At 36.4% G+C, this 25,019-nt stretch overlaps 2 protein-coding genes across 4 annotated transcripts in view; both read right to left on the bottom strand.

The window, feature by feature from the left end:
* Positions 1–15,225, bottom strand: part of NCKAP1 (NCK associated protein 1) — a 51,175-nt gene extending 35,950 nt beyond the window's left edge. For 2 of the 3 annotated variants that reach the window (XM_017747043.1, XM_017747041.1), the window contains exons 1-7: positions 15,166–15,225; positions 14,787–14,804; positions 13,558–13,668; positions 3,583–3,675; positions 3,331–3,387; positions 2,231–2,373; positions 2,053–2,143 (exon numbers count right to left, since the gene is read on the bottom strand). In XM_017747043.1, the coding sequence (XP_017602532.1) occupies positions 2,053–2,143; positions 2,231–2,373; positions 3,331–3,387; positions 3,583–3,675; positions 13,558–13,668; positions 14,787–14,804; positions 15,166–15,210 (558 nt within the window). In that variant the 5' untranslated portion in view covers positions 15,211–15,225. The remainder of the gene's footprint in view (positions 1–2,052; positions 2,144–2,230; positions 2,374–3,330; positions 3,388–3,582; positions 3,676–13,557; positions 13,669–14,786; positions 14,805–15,165) is intronic. The other variant, XM_017747042.1, reaches the window with a different exon arrangement.
* Positions 1–25,019, bottom strand: part of LOC108449808 — a 204,395-nt gene that overhangs the window by 96,597 nt on the left and 82,779 nt on the right. The gene's annotated exons all lie outside the window — the stretch shown is intronic.

Raw genomic sequence — 25,019 nt, forward strand, 5'->3', positions numbered from 1 at the left:
GGTTAGTTTGAATGGTTAGTACTATTTCATCAGTAGAGCTGTTTCCTCAGCATTATTACTAACAGTCATCAAAACATTTTAGTGAAGTAGTTCTGAAATTAAACCTGAGGTTAAACCCCATTGCATCTAGTTTATTTAACATATAAAAGACTACTCCAGGCTAGAGGAAAGATGCAAAGAAACAAGAGAGTTTGATTTCTATTTTTAGCTAGAGTTACAAAATCCTGAATTCAGAATTAGAGGACATGGAAAAAAACCAATAAGGCACAAAAGCCCTCTCACATACAACTGGAAGTTGTTCATTATTTATTCAAGTATTCCAATTGTTGTGTTACTCCCTTCCCTGCCACTTCCTTTAGTACGTTCTTCCCTCTTTGGTAGCAAACTATAATTGTTTTGACCAGATATTGTCTGCAGGAACATCTTTGTAGCAAATTAAGCTTATCCAGGCAAGTGTATCCAAAGTCTTTTCCCTGACTTTTGTACCAATACTGGTGCTTGTAAGAATCCTCAGGGAGACAGATCTGAGCACTGCGAGAGAAGAAGTCACTCACGCAAAAAGACCAAAGTCATCTGCCGAAGCTAATGTAAAGGACTAAACAACTGTCAGGTTTGCTGCAAAGCAGTGGGACGACAACTTAAAAGTGTGCATTTCCATGAGAGTGCAGTATGGCACCTGAAGAGATCCCTGACCTCAATTTATACTTCTAGCACAAAATAAGCACAAGAGCAAAAATCAGACTGAAAGGCATTTTCACAAATGTTTCAATGAAAAGGACTGATCCACTATTAAATACAAGAGCATAAATAAAGATAATACTGAGAAGTAAAGCATCTTTGCTAAAATGTTATTACTTGTAAATATTACTTGTAGATGTTGTTACTTGTAAATGTAATATTACTTGTAATATTACTTGGAAATATTACTTGTAGATGGGATCCTTAGCTAAGTAAGTCATATCAAGACAGGAATCATGGAGAGGAAAGTGTAACAACAATAAGATTACAGACAAATTTGAAGTATTGGAAACTATTGCACTTCAGAGCACTTAGCAAAGTAGCTGGAAAACTCTGAACTTCTACTGACAATCCTAAAAGATTTAAGGAAATAGCGAAAAATCTCAAGAAAACTAGAGAAGTAAAACACAACCAGTACCTAAACTTCAAAATAGGTAAAGAAAAACGCAAACCTTAAAAACTTTAGGTAATAACTTAGAATTTAACTTAAGCTCCTGCCAAAGATTCCAAAGTAAGTTGTAATTGTTAGGCAATTAATTTGCAAGCACCTAGAAAGTAACATCTTTATAATAGTTGGTCAGTCCTGATCAGAGAAATCTAGTTTCCTTTGACAGGATAGCAAATCTAGTGAACAAATGGGAAGCGATAAAACAGGATCTACATTGACTTTGGCGAGGCTTCTGAAGCTTTTCCAAGGTATTCTTACATGAAAATACAGCCTAGATAAAACATCACAGAACTGCAACACAACCATGTAAGAACAGAAACTTAGAAACATCTGTACAGAATGGACTTAAGGAATTGAGCTCCTTTAACTCAGTGAAGGCAACTCAGCAGCTTGAGTACAGGAGCTACTGTTAAAGAGGCAGTGGTTATCTCCAGGGTTCCCAGTTTAAGGACAATACAAAGCAAAACCCCTCGGGTTACAAAATAGAAAATCATATTCATCTAGGACGGCAATCTAACAAAACAACCAACTTCATAGAAACACTGTGAATCTCTTTAATTTCAAGCTACAAGCCTACACAAAACACAGAAGTAGCTATTCTCAGATGATCTACAACTGATTTTTAATTAATTTCTAATCCTTAGTGAATAAAATGGCACCTTCCAAATGGGTCTTATCATTACTGTATTTCTGCAGGTTCTGCTTTTAAATAGGGTATCAATCCCCAGCCCTAGATGTTCAATGTAAGCAGAAATCTCATGTAAATTTTATAACAAATGGCCTTCGACAGAACAAACTCCATTTACTTTTTATCTCTGTTTCTCCCAATTAAGGTTACTGCATGCCTGTGAAAAGTAGTTACATACTTTACTGTGAGGTACAAATTCCTCCATCATTTTCTTTAAAGGATTTTCATAATCCACAATCATCTGGCCAAGGCGTGGATATTCTCTGTCACTAAAAGCAAAACCAAACAATTCACTTAGGTGTAGCTGTTACTATCATTAACATTATACCCATCTTTTATACAATAATTTTTTTTACCTTGCTCCATGTGTCATTTCATGGGCATAGTTATACAATCCAATGATAGCCTTCCTTTCTTCAATTCGGGACAGCAGTATCATTAGAGTGGTGTAGGTTATAATCAAATCTAGGTAGTTCTTTGTTAAATCAAAGTTTACAGTCTAGAAATGAAAACCAGTACATTATCATTCTAAAACTTTTAGAAACAAGCATATAACATTTTACCTTACACTTCCATCAACTTTCAGAATTTTTTAAATACAATGGGCTGTCTTTTGAACAAAGTTCTTGTTCTGGTTGCACATGACTTTGTATAACCTTAATTTATTCATTCAGATTCCCAGAACTGTTTGTACTCATGAAAGCAAATGATCCAATTAAATCCTTCCAGGCCTAAGTGTTACACATTACCTGACAGATAAGAAAACTCTTCTTGTCACTAAGCAGTTAGCGGTGCCGTGCCTATGAACTGTATTTTAGTAAGATCCTAATGTAAAAGACTAGCACATATCCCACTGGCCTTGTAACATCATTTCACAGAACACATACCTGTTCCTTTTTCATATTATGAATCTAGTCGAGCAAATTTAGAATAATGACAAAAACTTACAAGATGACATTATGAACATTAAGAAAGTTGAAACCAACAGGAAAAGGTGTTGGAGGTTTTCTTTTAGGGTTTTAGGGGTTTTTTTTCTATGGGGGTCAGGGTGGGTTTAAATATAAGACTTTCAGATGCTTTTGTAGTTGCTTTAGTCAACCCCAAAAGTGACCTCCTCACATAGCTTAGGTGGACACCAGTAATATTCTTGTCTTGTGAGTCTCACAAGGCATAAGCATACAGATGACTGGGAATTAACTTGCAGATACAATAAATCAAAAATTACTGGAAAATTTTTATGTCTCGTAACAATACTGCTACTACTGTCTGTAAGAAGCGTACTGAGAAAAGTCTGTCTCTCTATTATAAAAGTTAGAAATCTGAACCCTACATTGTTTTTATTTCTCTTGCATTTATTACTAGAGACGTGATGTTTCTTGGACTAAGAAAAGCAAGTCCTTCTTCCCACAGGACTCCGAATAGAAACATTTTTGAAAATTTAAACCTAGAAACTTACAATATCAAAGAAGACTTGGCAAACATCAATAGTGTTCAGCAGCTCACAGACATGGTCCTTGAAAAACAAAGGAATAACTTCAGTTTAACAAGCTATTAAATCACATTACTACGATTAGTGATGGAGCTTCATTTTTTTTAACTTGAAGAACAAAGCTGCAAGTTCAGCTATTTCATTATATAGTGTTATTTTATTAATAAAATTACAGAAACCTAATGTGACAGAACAACTTACACATTTGTAATAGCTTACCTTAAATTCCATAACATCAACGAACGTGAAGTAGTATAATGCCAGGTTCTTCAAAATCTCTGATTTTTCTTTCTGGAGCTGAGCAAGCTGTTGCTAAAAGAGAAACACAAACATGCACACTGTTCTTAGAAGATCTTGAGAAGACTGCTGAAAAGTAATACCTGTGAAGCGCAGAGTAACCACCAGGCTATGCAAAGAAGCTGTAACACAGTTTTCTAAGACTGAGGTCTGTGTGCCTCAAATACACACAGAGTACTCAGCACTGATCATTTTAACAGCTGCCAACCACATTTTGAAGATAAAAGTTACATTAGTACACATTAGTACCAGAGTCATATTGTTTAGCTCAGCTAGAGATGAAAATGGTAGTTAGGAAAAGTGTTACCATATGTATGATTTGCAAAAGCAGAACAGTACATGAGCACAAACCAGTATGCCAAAACCAAAATAATTATGTTACTTGAGGTGGAAGAACATAATGTGGCAGGTTACAAACTTTACTACAGAAAAACATTATGCTTTTAAATTCTGAACTTACCAAAAAGAATATCCAGGCAAAGCCACGTTAAGCATGCAAAATAAAATGTAGATACAAACATAAAATACAGTAACGGTTCTTTGACCAGTTCCATATAAACACAATAATACATTCAAACAAAAGCGACAAAAGAAAGAAACATAAAAGAAGCAAAACACTAGCATTAGACACTGGTGGATAAAATGGAAGAGGCAAACATGAATACAAAGGTAAAATAGTTCACATGGATTTCTTTTTTCTTAATATTTTAAACAGAAAATGAAATATCATTTATTTTTAAAGATTTTCTGAAGGAACCAGATTGATCACTTAGACAATTAAGAACACAAAACAGCAGCTGTTAGTGAACAGCCATTCTGTTTATCTATGTATGACAGTCTCACAGCACTGCAAGATATTTAACTTGCAATATCCAGCTACAAATTACGTCTCCTTCCTGATACAGGAATTTAAATGAGTTAAAGCAGTCACAATAGGAAAAAGTGCCCTCCAAAAATCTGCACGATTTTAAATTAAAGATGATCAAGTTAAATAATATATTTTTCTCAACAAGAGCAATCAATTATAAGAAAGATTTAAAAATTGCTTCAAATCAATTAGCTTACTTTCATGAGAGGTTAGAACTGAGTATGCTTCTTCAGCTCACTCATTTATAAAGCTGTGCTCTGTATTCTCTGTTTATGTAAACCATCAAAATTCCTCTAAATTCCTAAAACAAAGTGCCTGGACCACAACTAGGTATCATATATAAAATAAGTTTCGCTTCTTTCCTCTGAATTTTTAGAGGTGATGATAATTTTTTAGAAGCCTTGAGCCATAAGACTTTCATTATTGTCAAGGAAGACAAGAATAGACAGTTAAGAGCAAATCAGAATGGCTACATTATAAAAGACTCCTGCCTACTCTTAAACCATTGCCAAGGATTGGGCTTTGAATGCTTGCCTGTACATTATTTAAGTCTCTTTCACATAGCCATCAGTTGAGGCTTAATTGAAAGCGGTGCAAGTACGTGTTTTATTTTGTAACTTGTCCTGATAAATCTCATGCACCAGGAAATAGGTTATTTCCATTTAATCTGCTGCTGTACAAAAATCTGCTTTCAAATCCCATGACTAGTATTTTGATCCTCAGCATGAAGATTAAAGCTATACCTTTCCCAGTGTATAGCTTTAACTTCAGCTGCCTTGAGCTCAGAAAATAAAGCATCCAGCATCATCACACACAGACTCCGGAGCTCCAGCAGGTCTGTGCAGCTCCAGTACACTTTCAGGCCAGCTTGTGTCTATACTTGGAGCCACTCCAGAGGAAAGCCTGCTTTGTACTTTCAGGACTGCTTCATCAGTCAACAGTTCTTACGCAATGAAAATTCAGGTAAGATGTGTGGTTTTAATTTTGCACCCTGGCCCTAGTGCTTCAAGCATTTCTTGCCAGTTTGTAGAAGACTAAGCAGAAATAGGGTTTTTTTCTGTGCAACTAATACAAGTGTGAACCAGATGAATCTGAAAAGTCCTTTCAAGAATTTTCAGGAAGAGACGACAGGGCGTGACCCAGAAATAAGATTAATTCTAGTGCAGAGAGAAGACAAAACCAAAACTCATTACCACTGCACATAACGCCTTAACAACATTTTTCCCACTGCAATCCTAACTCATAGTAAGCAAGGTGCAATGCTGAAGAAGACTCTCAAGATTATAGGTTGCTGTACACCACACCTATTTTTGGTATAACAAATAGTAACTGAATGTCCACTCCTGCAGGACACCACAATTTCAAGCCAGAATACATCAAATGGGGAGATACGGCAAACAGGGAGATGGGAATTATGATTGCAAAAGAAATAATAGATTTTCAGAAATTCTGTGAAGCTGTACAGAGTATAGGGAGGTATTTGCCACACTCAGCTAAGGATTATGGAATCACTGCTGTCCATTCTTACCTTGCTACCTATATTCGCAGAAATATTTATACTTAAGTGATGCTAAAACTTTCCTACAGAGTTAAGATGATCATTCTTTGAATGCTGAGTGTTGAAGGGGTCAGTAAACTTTTACTTAAAATAGTACTATCAAAGTAAAATGATATATAAACTGACTGTTATATCAGTATGGGGCCAATAGTTCAATTTATAGAGCACAGCCTGATCAGTGATGTTTAGAAGAACAGCTTACAAGCATGCAGTGTCTTGGATGTTTATTTGCTTTTTTATCATTCAGGAATGTGGGTGTAGCTCTTTGCACAACCACAGCATTAAAACTTTCCATTACTAATTTCCTAACAGCTGGTTAGAAGTTGCTGGTGCTATTTTGATTTGTATTTGCTTTTTTCCTTAGCCTGCAATTCATTATTCAAAGTTTACAATAACCAACAAAAGTAGGTATATCCTAAAACAGGATATACTGAAGAAATAACTCTTTAACCATCATTCTTTTTACTATAGCTGACTACGCCTTGTAGACTGGTTAGCTGTAAATTGGTTTATTTATTCTTGGAATTTGAAGTACAAATTATACCAACAGTATTTTTGTTGCATGAGGTGAATTAGATTTAAGACCTGTGAAAACCTGTAGAAATTTCAGCGTAATATGGCAAGACCGAAAAAACTCCCAAATAATTAATCTGAGATTATTTCTTTTGCCTATTAACAAAAAACCACATCTCTGATCATGTTTTAATATTATTTATAAATAACAAAGAGTGAAGCTAACACTTTGTGAATATATTACCTACAGGAGAAGGAACTGATCTTTAACTTGTGCCTTTCCTTCTTTATATTAAATCCCTAAGATCCTTCACAGTCGATTATGTAAACAGAGAAAGGACATTAAAAGAAGCATAAAACAAATCAGAAAGTGCAAGACAGCCTCACTTAGAGCTTATATGAACACAATGGCTCAGACAAGGGAGAAATGATGCAGCCCTGGCATACTAATCATGTGAATAAATACCAGTTTAATACCACAGCTTGCAAAAAAGATTAGACAACTAGAAGAGGTTGTTCAGAGAGGTTTATGTGTGTAAAAACAAAAGGTTCCCCTAGTCCTAGAATTTTTTATCATGTTTATTTGATTGGTAGCAGTAGTATGTGAAAAAATTACTTATTTCATGATCCAGAAGTAGACAGTAGGAAGGGGAGTTTTCTGCTTCTTATATCAGTGTGATATTTTTCCTGCAAGTTTGATCATTAAACACTTGTATTTGTTTTCTACAATCCAACACCATAGATATTACCACGTCCTCAGTGAAAATACCATCAACTTAATCTTACCAGCTGGAATATAAGCCCCCAAAAAAGCAGTATTATAAATTCTGACTGTTAAATTTCTGGAGAGAGAGGTAAATCATCACTGCCAGTATTCTTACTGTCATGTTATATTCACTACGCTTGTCACCTATAGAGTCTTTAGATGAACATCTGAAACAATTAATTTGAACAATGTTTTGTGTCTACAAAATCCATAGCAGAACAGCAGGGAAAGATAGAAGCAACTAAGAAAATGAAGAAAATTAGTTTTAAATTCTGTAAATTAACTCTAGAATTATGGATATGTCCTTGGTTTTCTTATTTCCAGTTAAAAGCAGTTTCTGAAGTACTGTGCTGCATATAAAAAGATAAAATAGAATATTTAAAGTGTTTACTAACGAATGTATGTCTACCACAAGATCTATTTTAGTTTGTTTTCAAGTTTCTAGCACTAAGGTAACTGTTTGGAAAAGGAAATAGCCACCCGTGGTGCTCCATAACTGTTACCATTCCCAGAGAATTAATAATGGCAGACAACTGGAGCAGGGAGGCTTCTCTTTAAAAACTCATCCGCCTCTCAGCCATAAGAAACAGTTTCCCCATTTTCTCAACTTCATTTACAACTTTTGCAAATTTTTTACAATTCATACTATTTTTTGAATGCCATCTCAGTGGGGTTTTTTTGTTTGCTTTCTTGTTTTTTAAGGGCCAAGCTCTTAAATTGTCAATCATTAAAACAAAGAGAGTTTTAGTGGATAAAGCAGAGGGTAAAATGTTACACACAGTCACTCCTCTGCAGGTACTGCAGACACTATAAAGCAACAAGGGAGCAAGATTTATTTACCTTGGCAAGTGACTTGTATGGACTTACATGACTTACAGCAGCGTACTACAATGATTTATTACAAATAATGATAAAAAAATACAACATTTGGATGCTATTCTATCTCAAATTCAGGCCCAGTCAAAGGTCAAACCATGTATATAAACTTTGTAGCTGACAGCACTTACTATTTTGAAAAAATATAGTATGAGAATTCTGTTTGGTGAAACATTTTGAAGATATTTCAGGATTTCACATGACCTCTTGGAGTTGCTATGAAAAAAATGCTCACTCACAAATGACTGTTAGACTGAAAAACTTTATATACTATATTCTATTATATAGGATATGTCATTTTAAGTCAGTCTTCTACCTGTAACAACTGAAGACATCAGACATGCTACTGCATACAAAACCAGAACAGTAAGTATGGTTGTATCAGAGCAAGGCATTAGCTGAGCAATTTCAATTCTGAATGACTTTTTAGTAAAATGTAGATAAAATTTTATTATTTGTAGATATTTTGCAGTTTCTTGTGAAATAAACTATCATTAGTATATTCTGTTCTCAAGCATAAGACATCTTAACTGTTCATACAAAGCCGAACAGAGAATAGTTGCTTATCATCTGACTTCACTCATGCAGGGGAAACACAGATAACCTGAACTGCTGCCTCAGTGACTTCTGGAAAATTTATCTCTTTTGTGGTCTTTTACCACTATAAGCTCCCTGAGCAGGAACAGAGCTGAACAAGAAGCCGTGCATGGCACCCCCTTACTTGGAAAAGGTTTTGTCCTCACGGTCAGAAGGCCAGTTAAGTTTTACGGTGGAATATGGGGAGTTGGGGGTTTTTTGATTAAGAAAGCTGGAAGTTACCTGAAAAGTCAAGTCTCCCATGCAAGAGATCTAACACCCCAGAAAGGTGGAGAAAAATATTAAAATTTACTGACTATGGGGATAATTTAAGTTAGACTTAAGAAAACAGCTGTGATAGCTTTAATGACCATATAATTTCCTCAAAAATAAATGACTAGTGAAAAGGGATTACCAATACATGAGGCTGAGAGCTGAGACCCCGAAGTTATTTTTCCAGAGATGACAGTTTCTAAATTATCTTCGCTAGTGCTATGAAAATTACAGTACTAAATGCTTCATTAGAAACAAAAACAAATGACATTTTCTTTGATGTACTGTACCACTTACAGGGGCTGAAAGAAAAAAACTTTGAAAAACAGGTTATTATTTGTATTAAGTATTTTGAAAAAGGCTAATTACTGGAAGCACCTATCACAAATTAAAAACCAAGACTGGTTATAAAGTGTGGGTTTAATTTTTTAAATAGAAGAAGGCATTTAATAAAAGTATGCATTAATAACGTCTAATAAGCTTTAGCCAAGGAGGTTCAGCCACTCTGTGTCCACAACACCTCTCCCACATCCAGCTAATTTGCTATGCAACCAGCTTATTATGAAGTGAAACTGTGAAAGACACAATAGGCAAACCAAGCACACACACACACTGGGATCGAAAAGGGAAAAGGCAAAAATTTAAAAAGTAAAGTGAACTAATTTAAAACTATAGAACCTAACCCTGGGAGGCTGGAAATGCTCACACTGCTTGTCCTCTGCTCCCAAGTGATCTTATTTCCAGTCCCCACAGACACAATACAGCAGAAAATTAGTCAATACAAAACACAGATTGAATTGATATGAACATACCTACTAGATGATGAAGACTAGCACTGTCTGGAAAACAGACCTTTCTCTCACTAGCCATACACTTAGAAACTTCAAAGTGATGTTCCACTGGTCTGCTTTGTGCTAAGCAATGACTGAACCTCAACTTTTCCAAGAGACATGTAAAAATATAAGTTTTTCTACAAGGAAATTGCTGAGGAACAAACCAAGAAAAACATATGTTCAAGAAAGAAGGCAGATATTCTCACTACTTGTCATATGTGGTGTTTGGGAAAGCAGAAAGCGGGCTACATCTTCATGACACAAAGACGTGGAGCTTTACCTGCACAGGCAGCAGATTTATCAAACCCTACTCAAAATCTACAAAAAATTTATGTCCTTTCTCTCTGCATCTCCAGTTCCCCATTATGAAGTACTTTATTATGGTTTTAAAAGGCATTAAGTATTAGCATTGACTGAGAACAGAGTAACTTTTAGGTCCTACAACATTTTTTTTTGAGTTCATCTCGATTTTTCTGTGACAAGAGCCTCGCCTGTACACCCTTATAAGAGGATGAGGTCTAAACAGCCGTCAGAAAAATCAGGCTGCTTCTGCATCCCTTACTTTGGAACTTTCCTTCTGAAGCTAGTCCAGGAAATTCAGTAAAAATAAATGCTACTCTGAGTCAATACAAGTACAATCAGATCACAGACCTGACCAAGAATAATGGTGCTATAAAGTTTTTGGAAGCCATCTGCAGCTTAGAAGGCTTTTTCAAAACAAAGCTTTAGTCAATTTAAAATAATTATAAACAGTAAAGCTCCCCCAAACACAGAAGAAACTTTCCTTTCAAATGTTCTTTATAAACCTTCTTTATGCTCTTTAAATTTGGAACCTGTTTTGCCTTAAAGTATTTTTCCCCTGATCCTTATCTCACTCATGAAAACGAAGTTTTAATTCCCCTCCTCTGCTCAGCTATAGCAGAGGAAAATAAGTGAATAGTTTTTCTTGGGTGCTCAGTGCTTAATCAGTGTCAAACCGCAACACAGGACTCTATCTATCTATCTTGTTTGTTTCTCACTTTCCAAATCCTTCAAGTTTTTGCTTATATACATTCCTTCCTTTGCAGATTATTTCATGCACTATGCAGCAATATTACCCTGGTAGCCTATTTGATTAACAGTTTATTTAAGAGCCTGGTCTCCAAGCTGCACACTTTCAAGGTTATATGATTCACAATGGCTATTGGAAAAGAAAGGGCAAGACATCACAGGGACTGCCCTCACACAATGGGAGAGAGAGTTATGAACTGATAAGGTGCAGAGTTATCTATAATTAATACTTTGGAAGATGAACTGCTCCATTTCATTTTCCAGCCTGGTCGGCTAAGATTGATCAGCCACTTCACTGTTTGAACTGTCCACAAACTTTCACTCTCAGTACAATACCAAAAATCAGCAACTGTCAGACATTGCTCAGCATGTCAAACACTGAAGGAGGAACAAAACCAGGAACTGTATTTTCCATGGATAAAGATGTAAAAGATATCAATAGCAAATATAACAGAATTACTTGCTTCAACAGAATGAAAATTCATGCTTTTCAAGATCATCTGATTACAGCAAACATTGGTCATACTCTTCAGTAAAATGTGTCACTCATTTCTAAGACACAAAACACTGTAGATGACAGTACCTGAGAAAAAACAGCTAAAATAGGTCAAAAATAAAAATCAAAAAAGCTGGCACTACCTATTCTCTAAAACTGAATGCAAGCTTTTTTGGCACCATCACCTACTGACATGTTAAAAGATACTACTAACAGCATAGGTACACAGTGCTAGGCAGTGGCAACTGCTGCATTTGAACATACAAAATCCAAAACCCCCTCTTGAAAGCGTGTCCTGGAATTTTCACTGCAAGGAAGAAACACAACTTATGATTTCTTAGCTATTTTCACTGCTGTAATCCTTTGTGATATTTCTTTAACCATTAAATAGACATTAAATAATCTAAATTAAATAGACATGAAATAATCTTTATTTAATGTCTGTTCCAATTAGCTTCTTGCCCTTTTAAATCTCTGACCACCCTTTTCTTTTTTGGGAGTTACAACACTCTGTGGGAAACATCTGTAAATAACTAAGCAAACTGCCGTCAGCTTTGACCACAGGATGGAAACCCCAGATACCTACTGCTAGAGCTCAAAATCCTACTTTAAACTGTGCTCATACATAAGGAGGGTAGGCTTTCGTCAACTCTGCTTAATAAACACAGGCCTGGATGGCTCATAGTAAATAAATACATGGCAATGTCAAAACATTATGAGTGTGTCCTATTTTGGAAACTGTGATTGTCAAAATATAGCAAGTTTTCTTTGATCTCTTTCCATAAACTTCACAGCACCAAATCCTTAAATATCTATCATTAGTTAAGGTCCAAATTCATAATCAACAACTGGAAAACATTTAAAGCATACATTCAAGTGCTATAAGTACATTCTATGTATATTACCTTTTAATAGCAGATCTGCCACCCAAGCTTAGAGAATACCATTTACCAAACACAGTTTAACGGATTTACTATTTTTACATAAATTCGATAAAGAATGTCCATATTTGTTACTAAAACAACCAAATTCAATACAAAGATGAGCAATTAAAGAGTACAAAGCATGTACAAGTTTTAAAGTGAAAAAGCACATTGTTAATGAAATTGTTTCCTCCAATTGTTTTTTGGGGGGTTTTTTTGCCCATTGGAATTACTGAAGACATTACATACAAATTTGAGATGGCAATGTAAAATAAACTAATTATTCTCACTGCTATCATCACTACCATTCTGCAGAAACCTGAATGCTTAAAGCAAGCCTAAACCTCCCAGGCACCGCAGTTGCATGCAGGGAACGTGCAAACCCAACACCTACCTCCATTTTCCACCTTTGGAAAGAAATATAAGCACGTAAAACAAACATCTTTCCCTTGTCTTTCAAATTGAATCAGGGAAACAAGTGCACATCACCTGCCAAAATGCCCACCTCTAGCCTAGTAATATTAACTATCTAAAAAAAGGCTTCAAAGTCAAATTCAGCAATACTGTGTCACTCAAATGTAAAACATAATTTACTTCTGCAGCTAAACTCACTATATGAAGAGGAAACAATTATATTTCCATATTTTTGTACTTCACAATGTTTCTCCTTATGTACTAAAGCATTCTTTATTCCCACAGGGACTGACTCCATAGGCAAGGGTACCTGTAAAATACAAACACTTCTTCCCACCTTGCAGCCAGGTGTTTTTTACTGATATGCTGGTTAGGACACATCACAAATAAAGTTATACAACTTCAACCTTCTGCAAATCAGTCTGGTCACCAGGAATTTCTCCTGTTAAAGTAAGGCATGATTTTTCCAAGGATTTCTTCCCACTGACAATTCTTTGAAACGGAATAGAAGAGAGCAGGCAAAAAGAAAACCAGAAAGTGTCCTGTCTTAAAAAAACCCATCCAGAATTACAGTATACTATTCTCTCCTTAGAGATAGGTCCTTCTGAAGTATCCTGTCAGACATTTGAATCAACAACTATATTCCAACTGCAACTGCCAGCATCAGATGCTTTTTAAGAAAATTTAAATCTCCCAGATTGTGCTGAAAGGCTAGCGAGAAAAACAGTTATACAGCCATTTGATTACTTACGTTGTTGTTGCGTGTTTCTACTGCTGGAAACTTCCTGACTATGAATTTGACAGCAGATTCCAGGTTTTTGTCAATTAGATAGGATGGTTTGGCTTTGGGGTCACCACATGCCTATAAAAAAATACAATATGAAATGAAGTAGAAACACAATCATCCATGTAAAGCTAAGTGATAGTTGCCAATCTGAAGATAAACTAGAAAGATTCCTCTTTTTGTTTGTTTGGTTTTAGTGAGCAGGTGATAAAATGAAAGGCAAAGTGCAGGGACTGTCACAGCAGAAATATGCAATGGGAAACAGTACAGAGATGCTCTTCTACTGAAAAAGATGCATGGAAGTATCAAAGCAGTTAGTGCAGAACAGCAGTGAGGGAAAAAACTCAATCCTAAAAGAAGGAGAAAAAAAATGTTTCCTTTTAATGCTATTCCTGGTTTGAGGTAGTGCTGTATTCATCTGGAGTTAACAAACTGTTAGAAAATTCAATCATGTCATCATCTGTGGAGGACAGTGCTGGGTACATTAAATGATTCAACTATCCTTTGTGAAACAAAACTAAACACCCCACCACCAATCTGCATTTAATTTTTTTTTTCCAGTTGTTAACTGTAAGACCATTTTCCATCCCACAATCAAACCACCAATATTTGCCTAACATAGTCTCTTTCCTGAAGTTTTACCCATGTTCTTTATTCCTACAGCATCACAGGCTGAGCTTTAAAAGCAGGAATCGAAAAGTTTCACTAAATTTTAATGTGAAGTCGCAACTGTAAGGTCTCCTAAGTAACTTACGTAGATGGATCTGAACAGCTTCTGTGGACAAACACCTGAGGAAGCACCTACTGTTGCCGGCTACAGTGCATGCTGTCAGACACTACTTTTCTGCTACTCTGACTAGCGAGCCATGCGATACCATTTCATTTGGAGCAATATACTAAAAGCAGCATTACTTACATGACAAAATATGTGCTCAAACTGTAATTCTCTCAAATATTAATTTAGTTTTATTTTCCTCAGAGGGGTTTGCGAAGGAGTTTCACGTCTCATGCAAAACTGAATTACATGCTAGGCATTTCTATGCAACAGAGTGAACTCGAATGACAGCTCATTTAAAAACTTTTCCACATTGATTTCTATGACTGAGTTGTGGACTGTAGAGACAGAAGTCATGGAGTATGAGACCGATTCTGAAAGCGGGCAAGCGGGCAAAGGGAAGGTGAAAAGCTTTGCAAACCTTCCAAACTTGTCCTTGCTGGGAAAGCAGTGTAATAAAAAGAGAGAGAAATTACATATAAACAAATTACTCTTAAATTCTAAAGTATTACATTTATGTGAACTAATACACTATTACCTACATCCAAGAGAACATTACAACCATCTGTTACTCTAGTCAGCACACTTTCTACTAGATGTTGATTATTCTAATACTCACAAAAAACTTTACATGTACTTATTAGAATTTCACTATTGTGCAAAGCACTGTGAATATACCGAGACATGTAACTACTAATAGTACTTCCAAACTAAGTTCAGGTAGAGAGGGAAAAGTTAACAAACATCACATGCAACTACAGGGGAAAAAAAGGAGAGAAACTCAGTGAAGTTTTACATACCTGAAAAAGAAACGGTAGCCAAGAAAAAAAAAACAAAAGAGTCATTATTGAAAGTTTCTAAAACACCTACCAGTAGTACATGACCATCATGATGTATACTCATGTACTATTCTGATATCAAAACTCTCATATTTGCTAAGTTTCCCACAAAGGTACTAAACTTTATTACAGTATTGTATCTATAATACAAGAGGAATTTATAATGAAAATAAATTCAGCAACATCCACAGTATGTTAGATATTAAATTGTTGCTTCAATATCCTTAGAGCAGCAAACCACATATGCCAAAAAAAAGACCTATTTTGTACACACCTTAAAGTCTATACAATTTCAAAAGTACAAACTATACTGTAAATAGGCAGTAAATATTAAACAAAGAGCTTCAAATTCATGAAGTTTTAATTAAATCCGTGTCATGGGTGTCAGAACCTTTGTCAAATTATTTTGTTGTTCTTGCTGCAAAACATGTAACTTTCTCTACTAACAAGATTACTGAGAAAACAACCTAACAGACACATATTTGTGCCCTGTTAAATTCCAATATGGTTGCTGTTATATACGAAACAAGAAATCTGCCACTGTTGACTTCATAAATTTTTCAGTCTGAATTCAAACACTCCTTCCACATACACTCCTTATTTTTCCTAGAAACATTTGTTTTCCTTCCTATAAATCAGCTCTCCAAAATGTTTACTAAAGCTTAGGTTCTATCCAAGCCCTTACACACACATTCACAAGGAAACAGAGATTTGAAAACATCAACATGCACATCTTCCTGTGGCTTCAGAACTCAGGCCCCAGAAAAGACAAGTGTAATCCTCAGTCTAACTGGCAATCCTCTCAATATATGTGAATATGCTCCTCGTTTGCTTCTTTCCATCGGTTGTTAGCTGACATTATACTTGAAGCAACTGTAACTCTTCCTACTAATAAACTACACTAGACTGATTGATAAATAAGAAAATTCCTGCAAGATGTTAGAAGTATCCCTCACACACACCAAAATTCCAACTTCTAGAAAGCTGTACAAGCCTACCTAGACAGACTGAATTAAAAGAGGACAATAGACATCACTGAACGAGTGGGTCAATGCTTTTCCTTCACTCTCCCATGTTCCACAGCAGCTCAGCTCCTTTCTAAGAACTGGTATTAACAGTTACTAGCTGTTGTTCCATCAATACAGTTTTCATCCATACAGTTACCTGCATTCAGTATCACAGGTAAAACAGTCTCCATGAGATAAACCTCTCCCAAAATGGTGAACAGACCTCAAACTCACTATAGTTTACCCTATAAAGCATAAAGAATGAACATACAAACCCCAAACCTAGCACTTTTGCACAAGCATGAACGTGTGTTAAGGCACACAAACAGAATTTTGCTCTAAAAAGAACAAAGACACTGAGGGCAATATTCTTAGAATGTAGATAAGAAATGTAGTTTTTGCTTTTAATGGTTGTATTAGGCAATACAAAATCCTTTGTGAGTACAGTAATGGATAGAAACATTGTGGTAGAACATACAAAAGCCATTTGTCCATATACAGCTCTCCAGTATTCACATAGAATTCTGAGCACCAGCCAAAACCAGTAGCCCTTTCTCAGCCTCATATACTACTTTTTTCCCCCCTTGTGGGTTGCAATAACTATTCCTCAATTCATTTCTTATTAGGAAAAAACACACAATCCAGAATTACTACAATTTTGAGCATTAAAAAGAAATTCACAAATTAAAAATGTTCTTACTAGTGCAGCATTCACAGAACACAGCTCTGGAGCTATGGGATTCCAGCTGCTTCAGTCCTGAAATATTACACTGAAAGAATCTCCCAGCAGTCAATTCTGAATTTCTTTGTATATTACTAAACAGCTGTTAAGCAGCTATGCTGAAAAAGATCATGCAAAGCTATGGTTAGAAACTAATCTACATAATTCAAAAAAAAATTAATGGACTCAGATGCTGGGTTTCCTTCAAGTTACACAGCATTTCTTCCCACAGATCTTTAGAATGGTATCCTTCTATGATAAGCTCTCAACTAAGTAAAGTTATTCTGTGCACCATTCTGTGCAACTACCAACAAGAACAATATGATTTCTATAGTTAAGAAGTTTGCCATTCACAATACTCATTTGCTATCATATGCACAGTTATCAAGCTTCAGAGAGATCAGACTAATATGCACTGTTTCCACATGCTTCACTAGGCCATGTTTTGAATTAAAGCAGCATTTTCCTACCTACCCTAGTGAGGTAAATAATTATATTATTATTAAACAAAATTCAGATTCTCTTCCTCCCTTGATGCTATTAGATTCTTCTATACTAATTTAACTTTGAAAATTTAGAATACTACATATCTATACTTGCTATGTTGTACTCACTCAGAAGCAGCCAACAACAAATCATTCAACAACAAAAATCTTAATGCTTTAGGCGTACATCTAAGATAAGGAGCCTCTAAAGAGGAAAACAGAATATAGTTCAACTGCCTTTGGCCCAGAATACACCAACATTAATACACAGCAAAGAGACCTTTTGCCCCAATACTGTTACAGCTATCACTGCAAAAATCTGAGCTTAACATTTCACTTCCTACTTGAGGGCAGAGGATGTTGAAGGAGAAGAAAAAAAAACATCCATCAACAAAATTACTATATACATGCAGCTGAAGTGGCCTGAACAAAAGGAAGTTTATGTTCAGGTACAATCATTGTCAGTAGTCAGTGCCCCAAACTAGCATTTAAAACCCCTGAACCTCACTCATGACTCAACATCAACCTGTTATGTGCCCTTGAATAAGAACACTGGGAAGTAGCACCTGAGTTACATGGCTTAGGATGGTAAAAAAATAAAGCCTAAATATTTACTGTATTATGGAAAGACCTATTATATATTTTCTTTTGTTGTTGCTAAACCCAACCTATTCCAAATTAGCAGCAAGGCTGTCTCCCAATAAAAGAGAAACAGGGCCATTTGAATTAAAAATTACCTATTTTCATCCCCCAAACCTCCTATATCAGCAGATTATCATAAACCATACTTTGCAGCAATTTAATGTGTTTATTACTTCAAGAAATCTTGATTTACTGTTACTGCAGAGCTGAGATAAAACACTGCCACTTGACTGTGGCAACATACACTGAAATAATCTCAGCCAACAAATCACTTCACCTTTAAGTTTCATTTACAAATGAATCTGCACTAAAAACCTCAGTGAATTTAACAAGGAAATTAATGGAATTTCTGTGACAGTATAAACTATGCCATCCCCCAAATTAGTAACTTGGATTCGTAAATGGAAACACTTTCAGGATGTCGCACATTCAAAAACAGGAAAAGCTCCTGTATGTCCCGCTTGCAGTTTACTACAGCCCTTTCTCTTGATACAGCAGAAAGGCAGGCACTGGCAGAAAGTCAGGCACTGCTCTTCTTTCCTCGTAAGAGCTGCTGGCACTAAAGACTTCATGCTAAGATATATCTCTAAGTTTACATGCCTGGTTTCCAGGTGTACATCCTGTAAATTATATTAAATATAAAAGTCAAAGAAACATTCAAAGAGACATTTTCACCATTAATTACATTTTTGTAAGATAAAACCTATTATATACTCTTTGTTTCTGCCATGCATTTAAAACAATTAAGAATATGAACTCACAATCTCTAATTTTGAAAAAGCAAAACGACTGAGAAGGAGAGAGAGGTGAATAAACAATAAAGAGCTGCTTTGAATAGTGGTTCACACTACATTTGCTTTAATATCTCTGATTAAGCCTACCACAACTGCTTGCCTGTATTTTAGGTTGTGGAAGCCTAAGTTCATTATTAAACAGGCTAGTCCCAGGTAAATTTTGTGAATAAAGCCTTGTCCCTCTTAAAGTCTCTCCAACAAGGTGCAAGAATTAGTTGGTCACACATGGACAAATTATTATAGTTTAATACTTTTGATGGCTAAAATTTAACTGTCCTACACCAGCATCACTAGGATGATCTTGTTCTAAGTAAATTACATTACTTATTCTTGTAGTTACATAAATGATACTTGATGAAAGGCAAACCTGTATCTTGATACAAATTATGCTAATAGTTTCAAGCAAGATCTGGAAGCTGAAGAAAGTCTCTATGTAACTACTTCAGGAAGAGTCTCTAAAGGCCTGGGGCATACCCAAAATATGGCACAAAATTATTAGAAATTTAACAGCTGTTGCACTTTTTATTTACTAGGGTTCAAAACTTGAAAAATAATGTAGCTTCATTTCAATTCAAAATTAAGTCCAGTGTTTCCTAGATCTAAGCAAGACATCTTCCCTGCATTTACTCATTATTTGGTGTGTGTTGAACTCCAAGTATATACCTTACTTTAAATCCTAGTGTATCACTACTCAGAAATTCAACAAAGTAAAATGTAAATGCATGTGAAATCAGAAGAAAAGGCTAGAAAGGACCTCGAGAAATTGCCCACCTACCTCTCCTGTTCCAAGGCAGGATCAACTGTATCTGTGTTGCTCCTGGGACATGTCTGCCAAATCTTTACTTACAGGTCTCGAACATGCTACATTCAAAAACATTCTCACAATATCTTCCAATATTAAATTTCGTTTTCCAATATTTAATGTAATCCACCACTTCTTGATCTCTGGTGGTCATACTGGATGGCACAAACTATTCCCCATCTCTCTAAGCTGACTTGAAAAAACATTCCCATTTTTTAATGGGTCCAATTTTCTGCACCACCTGTCCTTATTATTCTGCTCTGAACTTTCTCCATTTCGTCCACATCTTCCTTGAAAAGAGTAGTCAACCAGATACGTTTTCAATGAATCTCCATGAAGGAGATGTAGAGCAAAAGGATTACTTTTCCTTCAGATATCTTGCTCACAGATTTATATAACCTCATGTCATCCCTGATTTTTTGCAGCAAAACTTACCTGGCTCTTGTTTGCCCTGGGATGTCCCCAACCTTTCCCAGCTATTTTCTCCAGACTTGATATCCCATTACTTCTCATTTTGTTCTTTAAATTCCACTAAGTACAAAATAGCTTACAATCATACCTGCTCAGCCACCTCCAAGTCTGTTAGACCATACCTACACTCAAGCTGAATTTCAATTAGATTCTGTAGCTTGGCCCAGTTTCCTACGTATAAATTTATTAAGCTCACTGTAGCCATCATCTAGGTTATTGATGCAAACAGTGATTGGAACCAGAGGTAATACACAACCCAACAAGACCCTGTTGATCTCTGTCTGACAACGAGATCTTCACAATCATTCCCTAATATGGTGATCCATCTGCTTTCATCATCACAACTTCATCCAGACTGTACTTCCTTAGATTGTTCATAAGAACAATCAGATGGTCATGTCAGCAGCCTTGCTAAGGTCAACACATAAAGTATCTTCTGAACTGTCCATACTAGAGTGACCCATCACCTTGTCGATGACTGAAATATACTGGGTTTGACACCATCTGTACAGTGATAAATTCACACTGTCTTCTTGTGTTTGTAGCACCCATTTAAGCACTTGGTTCTATTAATCAAATATGGGGCAGGTGAAATGCAAAGGATAAAAAAAATTAAGAGAAGTTTCACTGCCACAAAAATTTTCCTCAATGTAGTTTATAAAGTAACATCTTAAGAAGAAGAAGCAAGGCAGTGGGAAAGCCTTGTCTATTCTGAACCTCAAATGGGAACTGTTACTACTTTTTAGGTGTATCTCCTCTGCAAACAACTTTAAAAATCTCTTGTAACTAAAACTGGATTTGGTTTTGTGTCAACACAAAATGAACAGTGATTGCAGGGAGCAAGGTAACTTGTATTTGCAAGCCAAGAAGCAAGGCAAAATAATTCTGGGCATCTACTCTTGATACAAAAGGAAAAATCCACTCTGTATAATTTAGAAGATATCATGGGACATTTTTATTTTATTGGAAAGTCTTACTGTTTCTTTACAAATTTAATTGCTTTTCTGAGTGTATGATATAGTATCACCAGTCAGTGTTTGCTTCTTGAGCAAAGGAATTTTTTTTTTTTTAATTACCAGCACTGTGAGTTTGTTTGGGGCTTCCTCCTCTGCTTATCAATGAGACAGTATTATAAGCCATTCCTCCAAAACCACAGACACAAACATATACTGCCATTTTAACCTTTAAAGAACTGCTGACATCTATAGAAGCAATACTACCCCACCCTGAGACACTTCCCAGTGACCTGAAGACATTACCTGACATTATCTGTTCAACACCAACCTTACAATTCAAAACTAAATTATTGGTGAGCTTTTCCTCTCAGCTCAAAGGTCTGCACTCCAGCACAGAGTTTCGTGTCCAAAGGGTGATCAAATCCTACACCATTACAAACTTCAGAACTCTGCAGATTGGAAACTTCCCCATGGTCTTCCAGTCACCTAAAATCTCTCCCACTGTGTCCTGAAGAACCACTCAAGTGCCTGAGCAAAACTACTTACATTTAAGTAACATCCTCAATATAGGTAAAAATCCGGTATTTTCACTATTACATCTTTAAAGAAAATATAAAGTCAGCTAAAGCCTCTGCAAACAGTTATTAAGTTCCTTATTTACGAGTTCAGTTTGGTTATGCAGTTCACATCCAAGAATTGGTTTAAGAGTCTCATTTTTCAGATACTACGTAATCGAGTTGGGAAACTCAAAAGAATTTTTTTTGTTAATCACATTTAAAAAACATCTTGCAAACAAAGGTAAAACCTATACTGTGAAGAACAACAGAACACTGCTAGCAAAGCAATTCATGATAAATAACAGACTCATCATGTTTGATTAACATATACTCTAAATAATTCAAAACCTTAACTTTCATCCCTAGCAGGTCTGTTGACTGTAGTACTACTTCAACACTCATCAAAATCACACCCCCTTGATTTGCTCTGGCTAAATCTCTACTTCAGGTATTTCAAGATCAAATTTCTTACTGTAAACACATCCTAGTATCCAAGGATTTTATAAACAAACAAAAGACAGGCCCACAAAAAAGATTATTCTCTGCTGCCACCACTCTGTAACAAAACAGTTGTTAGTAATGGCAGCATTTACACAAGGTTTACCAACACAAGACTCGGTCTCCTCTGGAAGGTAACCATGAAATCCAAGCTTCACCTGATCCAGGATGGCATGAAAAACCCTTGCTGTCTTTGGTTTATAGAGGTGCAGTTGTACACAAATAATGACAAAAATTACAGGGTAGACAATAACCTATGTAACTGTGGATAAATTCTTAAAAAATAGAAAGAACAAACCAAGAGAGAAACCACAGTGTTAAGAGTTCCAAGTTCAGTACTAATACTGGTCCCAACACAAAAGACAGCTGAAAGCAGCAAGCAAAGGGCCATCCTTCAAAGTAACAACAGCAACAAAAAAATCCACCTCCTTACAGGGTGGAAATATAAGCTCTGTCTCATCATCCACTATTACCTGAGTAACTTCACTTTTCCTAATTTCCATGTCACTCTCAGAGGCAAAAAAACCATACAGCCACATACTCTGTCTTAAAAACAACGAATTTTTAACTGTTTCAAAAGACAACAGTGGCACAGAAGGTCAGTAAACAGGAAACTATGAACAATTATGAGCTATAAGCACAACAGCAACAAAACTGAAATTTGTATAGGAAGATGAAGTATAAAAAATCTATGTTTCTAACTGCTTTTAACAACTTCTGCGATTCTTTGGGAAGTAAAATTTTCCTGCTTTGATTCTAATAGTTGAGAAAATTCTTAATCCTTGAAAATCTGTACTCTCTAGACAGCATCTACAGCAATCTCTACTGCTGCTACATATACTTCAACCTCTCACTTCCTCTTATTAAAAAAGTCTTAACCATTTCCTTTAACCGCAAACCCACATATTGTGTGGTTATCAAATAGCTTGAATTTCGGTATCATCTTCAACAGAGGCAGCTATGACAGAATCTTAAACAGCAGCTTTGGAACTGATAGCTTACAGAGAGGAAAAAAAAAGAAATAAACAGAAGTGTTCCAAGCAGTCAGTGATGCTGCAGCTGGGCTGAAGAGAGACTCACAATACAACAGTCAATCCCAAGACTTCTGGGCTCACCATCTGAGCTAGCCAGTTACCCCTGTCAAGCAGTACTGACTGCAGCTAAAGAAAACTACTATTTGAATCACAAATCACTACATGAATACACAAGAGTTGTGCCTGGGACATCTCCATATTTGCAAAACTACACATGACACAATAATCAAGCCACTTGGTCATGCCTACTCTCTCTGTGTATCCAAGACCTAGCAATTTTGGACTCGGTTCTTGGCATTTGAAGGAAAAAGTGGTGACATCCCCAGTGCTGATGCTCCCCTGCAGAGAGCCTGTCCACCTGCATCACTTCCTAGACATAAGTAACAGCAGAGGCTACCACCATATGGGCCAACATGCTCAGGACTCCGCCATCCAAACATGCCAAGCAGAAACATGTCTGTAGGCACTGGATCATTTAACAGGAGTAAGTGTCCCTATATCAGGACACTGGGAATGAAAACAGAGCCCAGACTCACAATGGCTAAGGCAGAGCTATCAAGACAAGGTTTAATTTCTCCAGTCCTGTTTCCTGTCCCACAAAGCAGGGCTGTGCTCAGGAGAAATTCCCGTTGCTCATTTTCACCTGATACATTTCTCTCAAAGTGCAACAAGCACACACACAAACAACTTCCTCATTTTTATGGTTTTCCCCATAAATTGTGAATTTCTGTTTGTTAGAAGTGTAATTATATTGTTACCATTATTAAACTGAAGTGATTTTCCAATGTACAAAACTACAGACTAAAAGGAACCTTTCAGAAAGACAGGAACTTGTAATCACCTAGTCAGAATGCTTTATTTATGTCAGTGAAGATTTGTAGAAACACTCAAGTGCACATCAAATACTGAAATGGCTTTGGATTAATACTGACTTATAAATACTTCAATCACTTGGTTTGTTGGGTTTTTTTCCCTGAAAAACCATCTTAATTAAAATCAACACTGCACTTGATAGTCCTTACTTCTCTGGTCTCCCATATGAGCAAAACTTTGACAAAACACATCCTTTACCTCAGATCAGTCAGGCCACTCCTGACAGAAACCTGGGTCCAGAAGTCAGAGGACCAAGTAAATACCTAAAACTCTCAATCTCCCTTTGCCATTTCAGCTGAGGCCAGCATGGGAACAGCACTGAAGTTTTAATGTGCTGAACCCACAAAGGTGTACTTGAAGGTAATAACTAGCATTTTCTTTGAAATAAGAAAAACCTCTCAAATAATTGTGTTCAAGGCAAAGCAATAAAATCCTAACTAGTATTCATTACTGGAGGTGGGTTGAGGGGCCATACACTTTCAGACAATATTTCACTCATTAGGAAAATGAAGCTGGGAAGGATACAAGCACCCAGCACAGGGGTTGGAACTAGATGATCTTCAAGGCCCCCTTCCAACCCAAATAATTTTATGATTCTGTGGCCATGAACTACATTCTTTCCTACAGGAAAACATAACGATTACCTCCAGAAGAGAAATTAACCGAGCACGAAGGCGTGACCCATCCTTCTCTCAACATCCAGACCTACAGCTTCCTGCACCGCCGAGCCACCTCACCCAGGCCAACACCGATCCACTTCCTTCGGCAGCCAGGGAGCAGCTCCAGCAACCACGGCAGCCCCAAACACCCGCTCCATCTCACGCCGAGAGATGCTAAGCAACGGCAGGCCTCGAACTTATCGAAATCAACATTACGAATTTTACCCCAAACCTCTTTTTCCGTTCGGTAGCGACAGGTTTTGGCGTGGGAAAAGCCCCGCGGCGCTGCCCGCTCGTGTGAGTCACGCACGGCAGC

Source organism: Corvus brachyrhynchos, unplaced genomic scaffold (assembly GCF_000691975.1).
Source record: "Corvus brachyrhynchos isolate BGI_N302 unplaced genomic scaffold, ASM69197v1 scaffold481, whole genome shotgun sequence".
Taxonomy (NCBI): Eukaryota; Metazoa; Chordata; class Aves; order Passeriformes; family Corvidae; genus Corvus; species Corvus brachyrhynchos.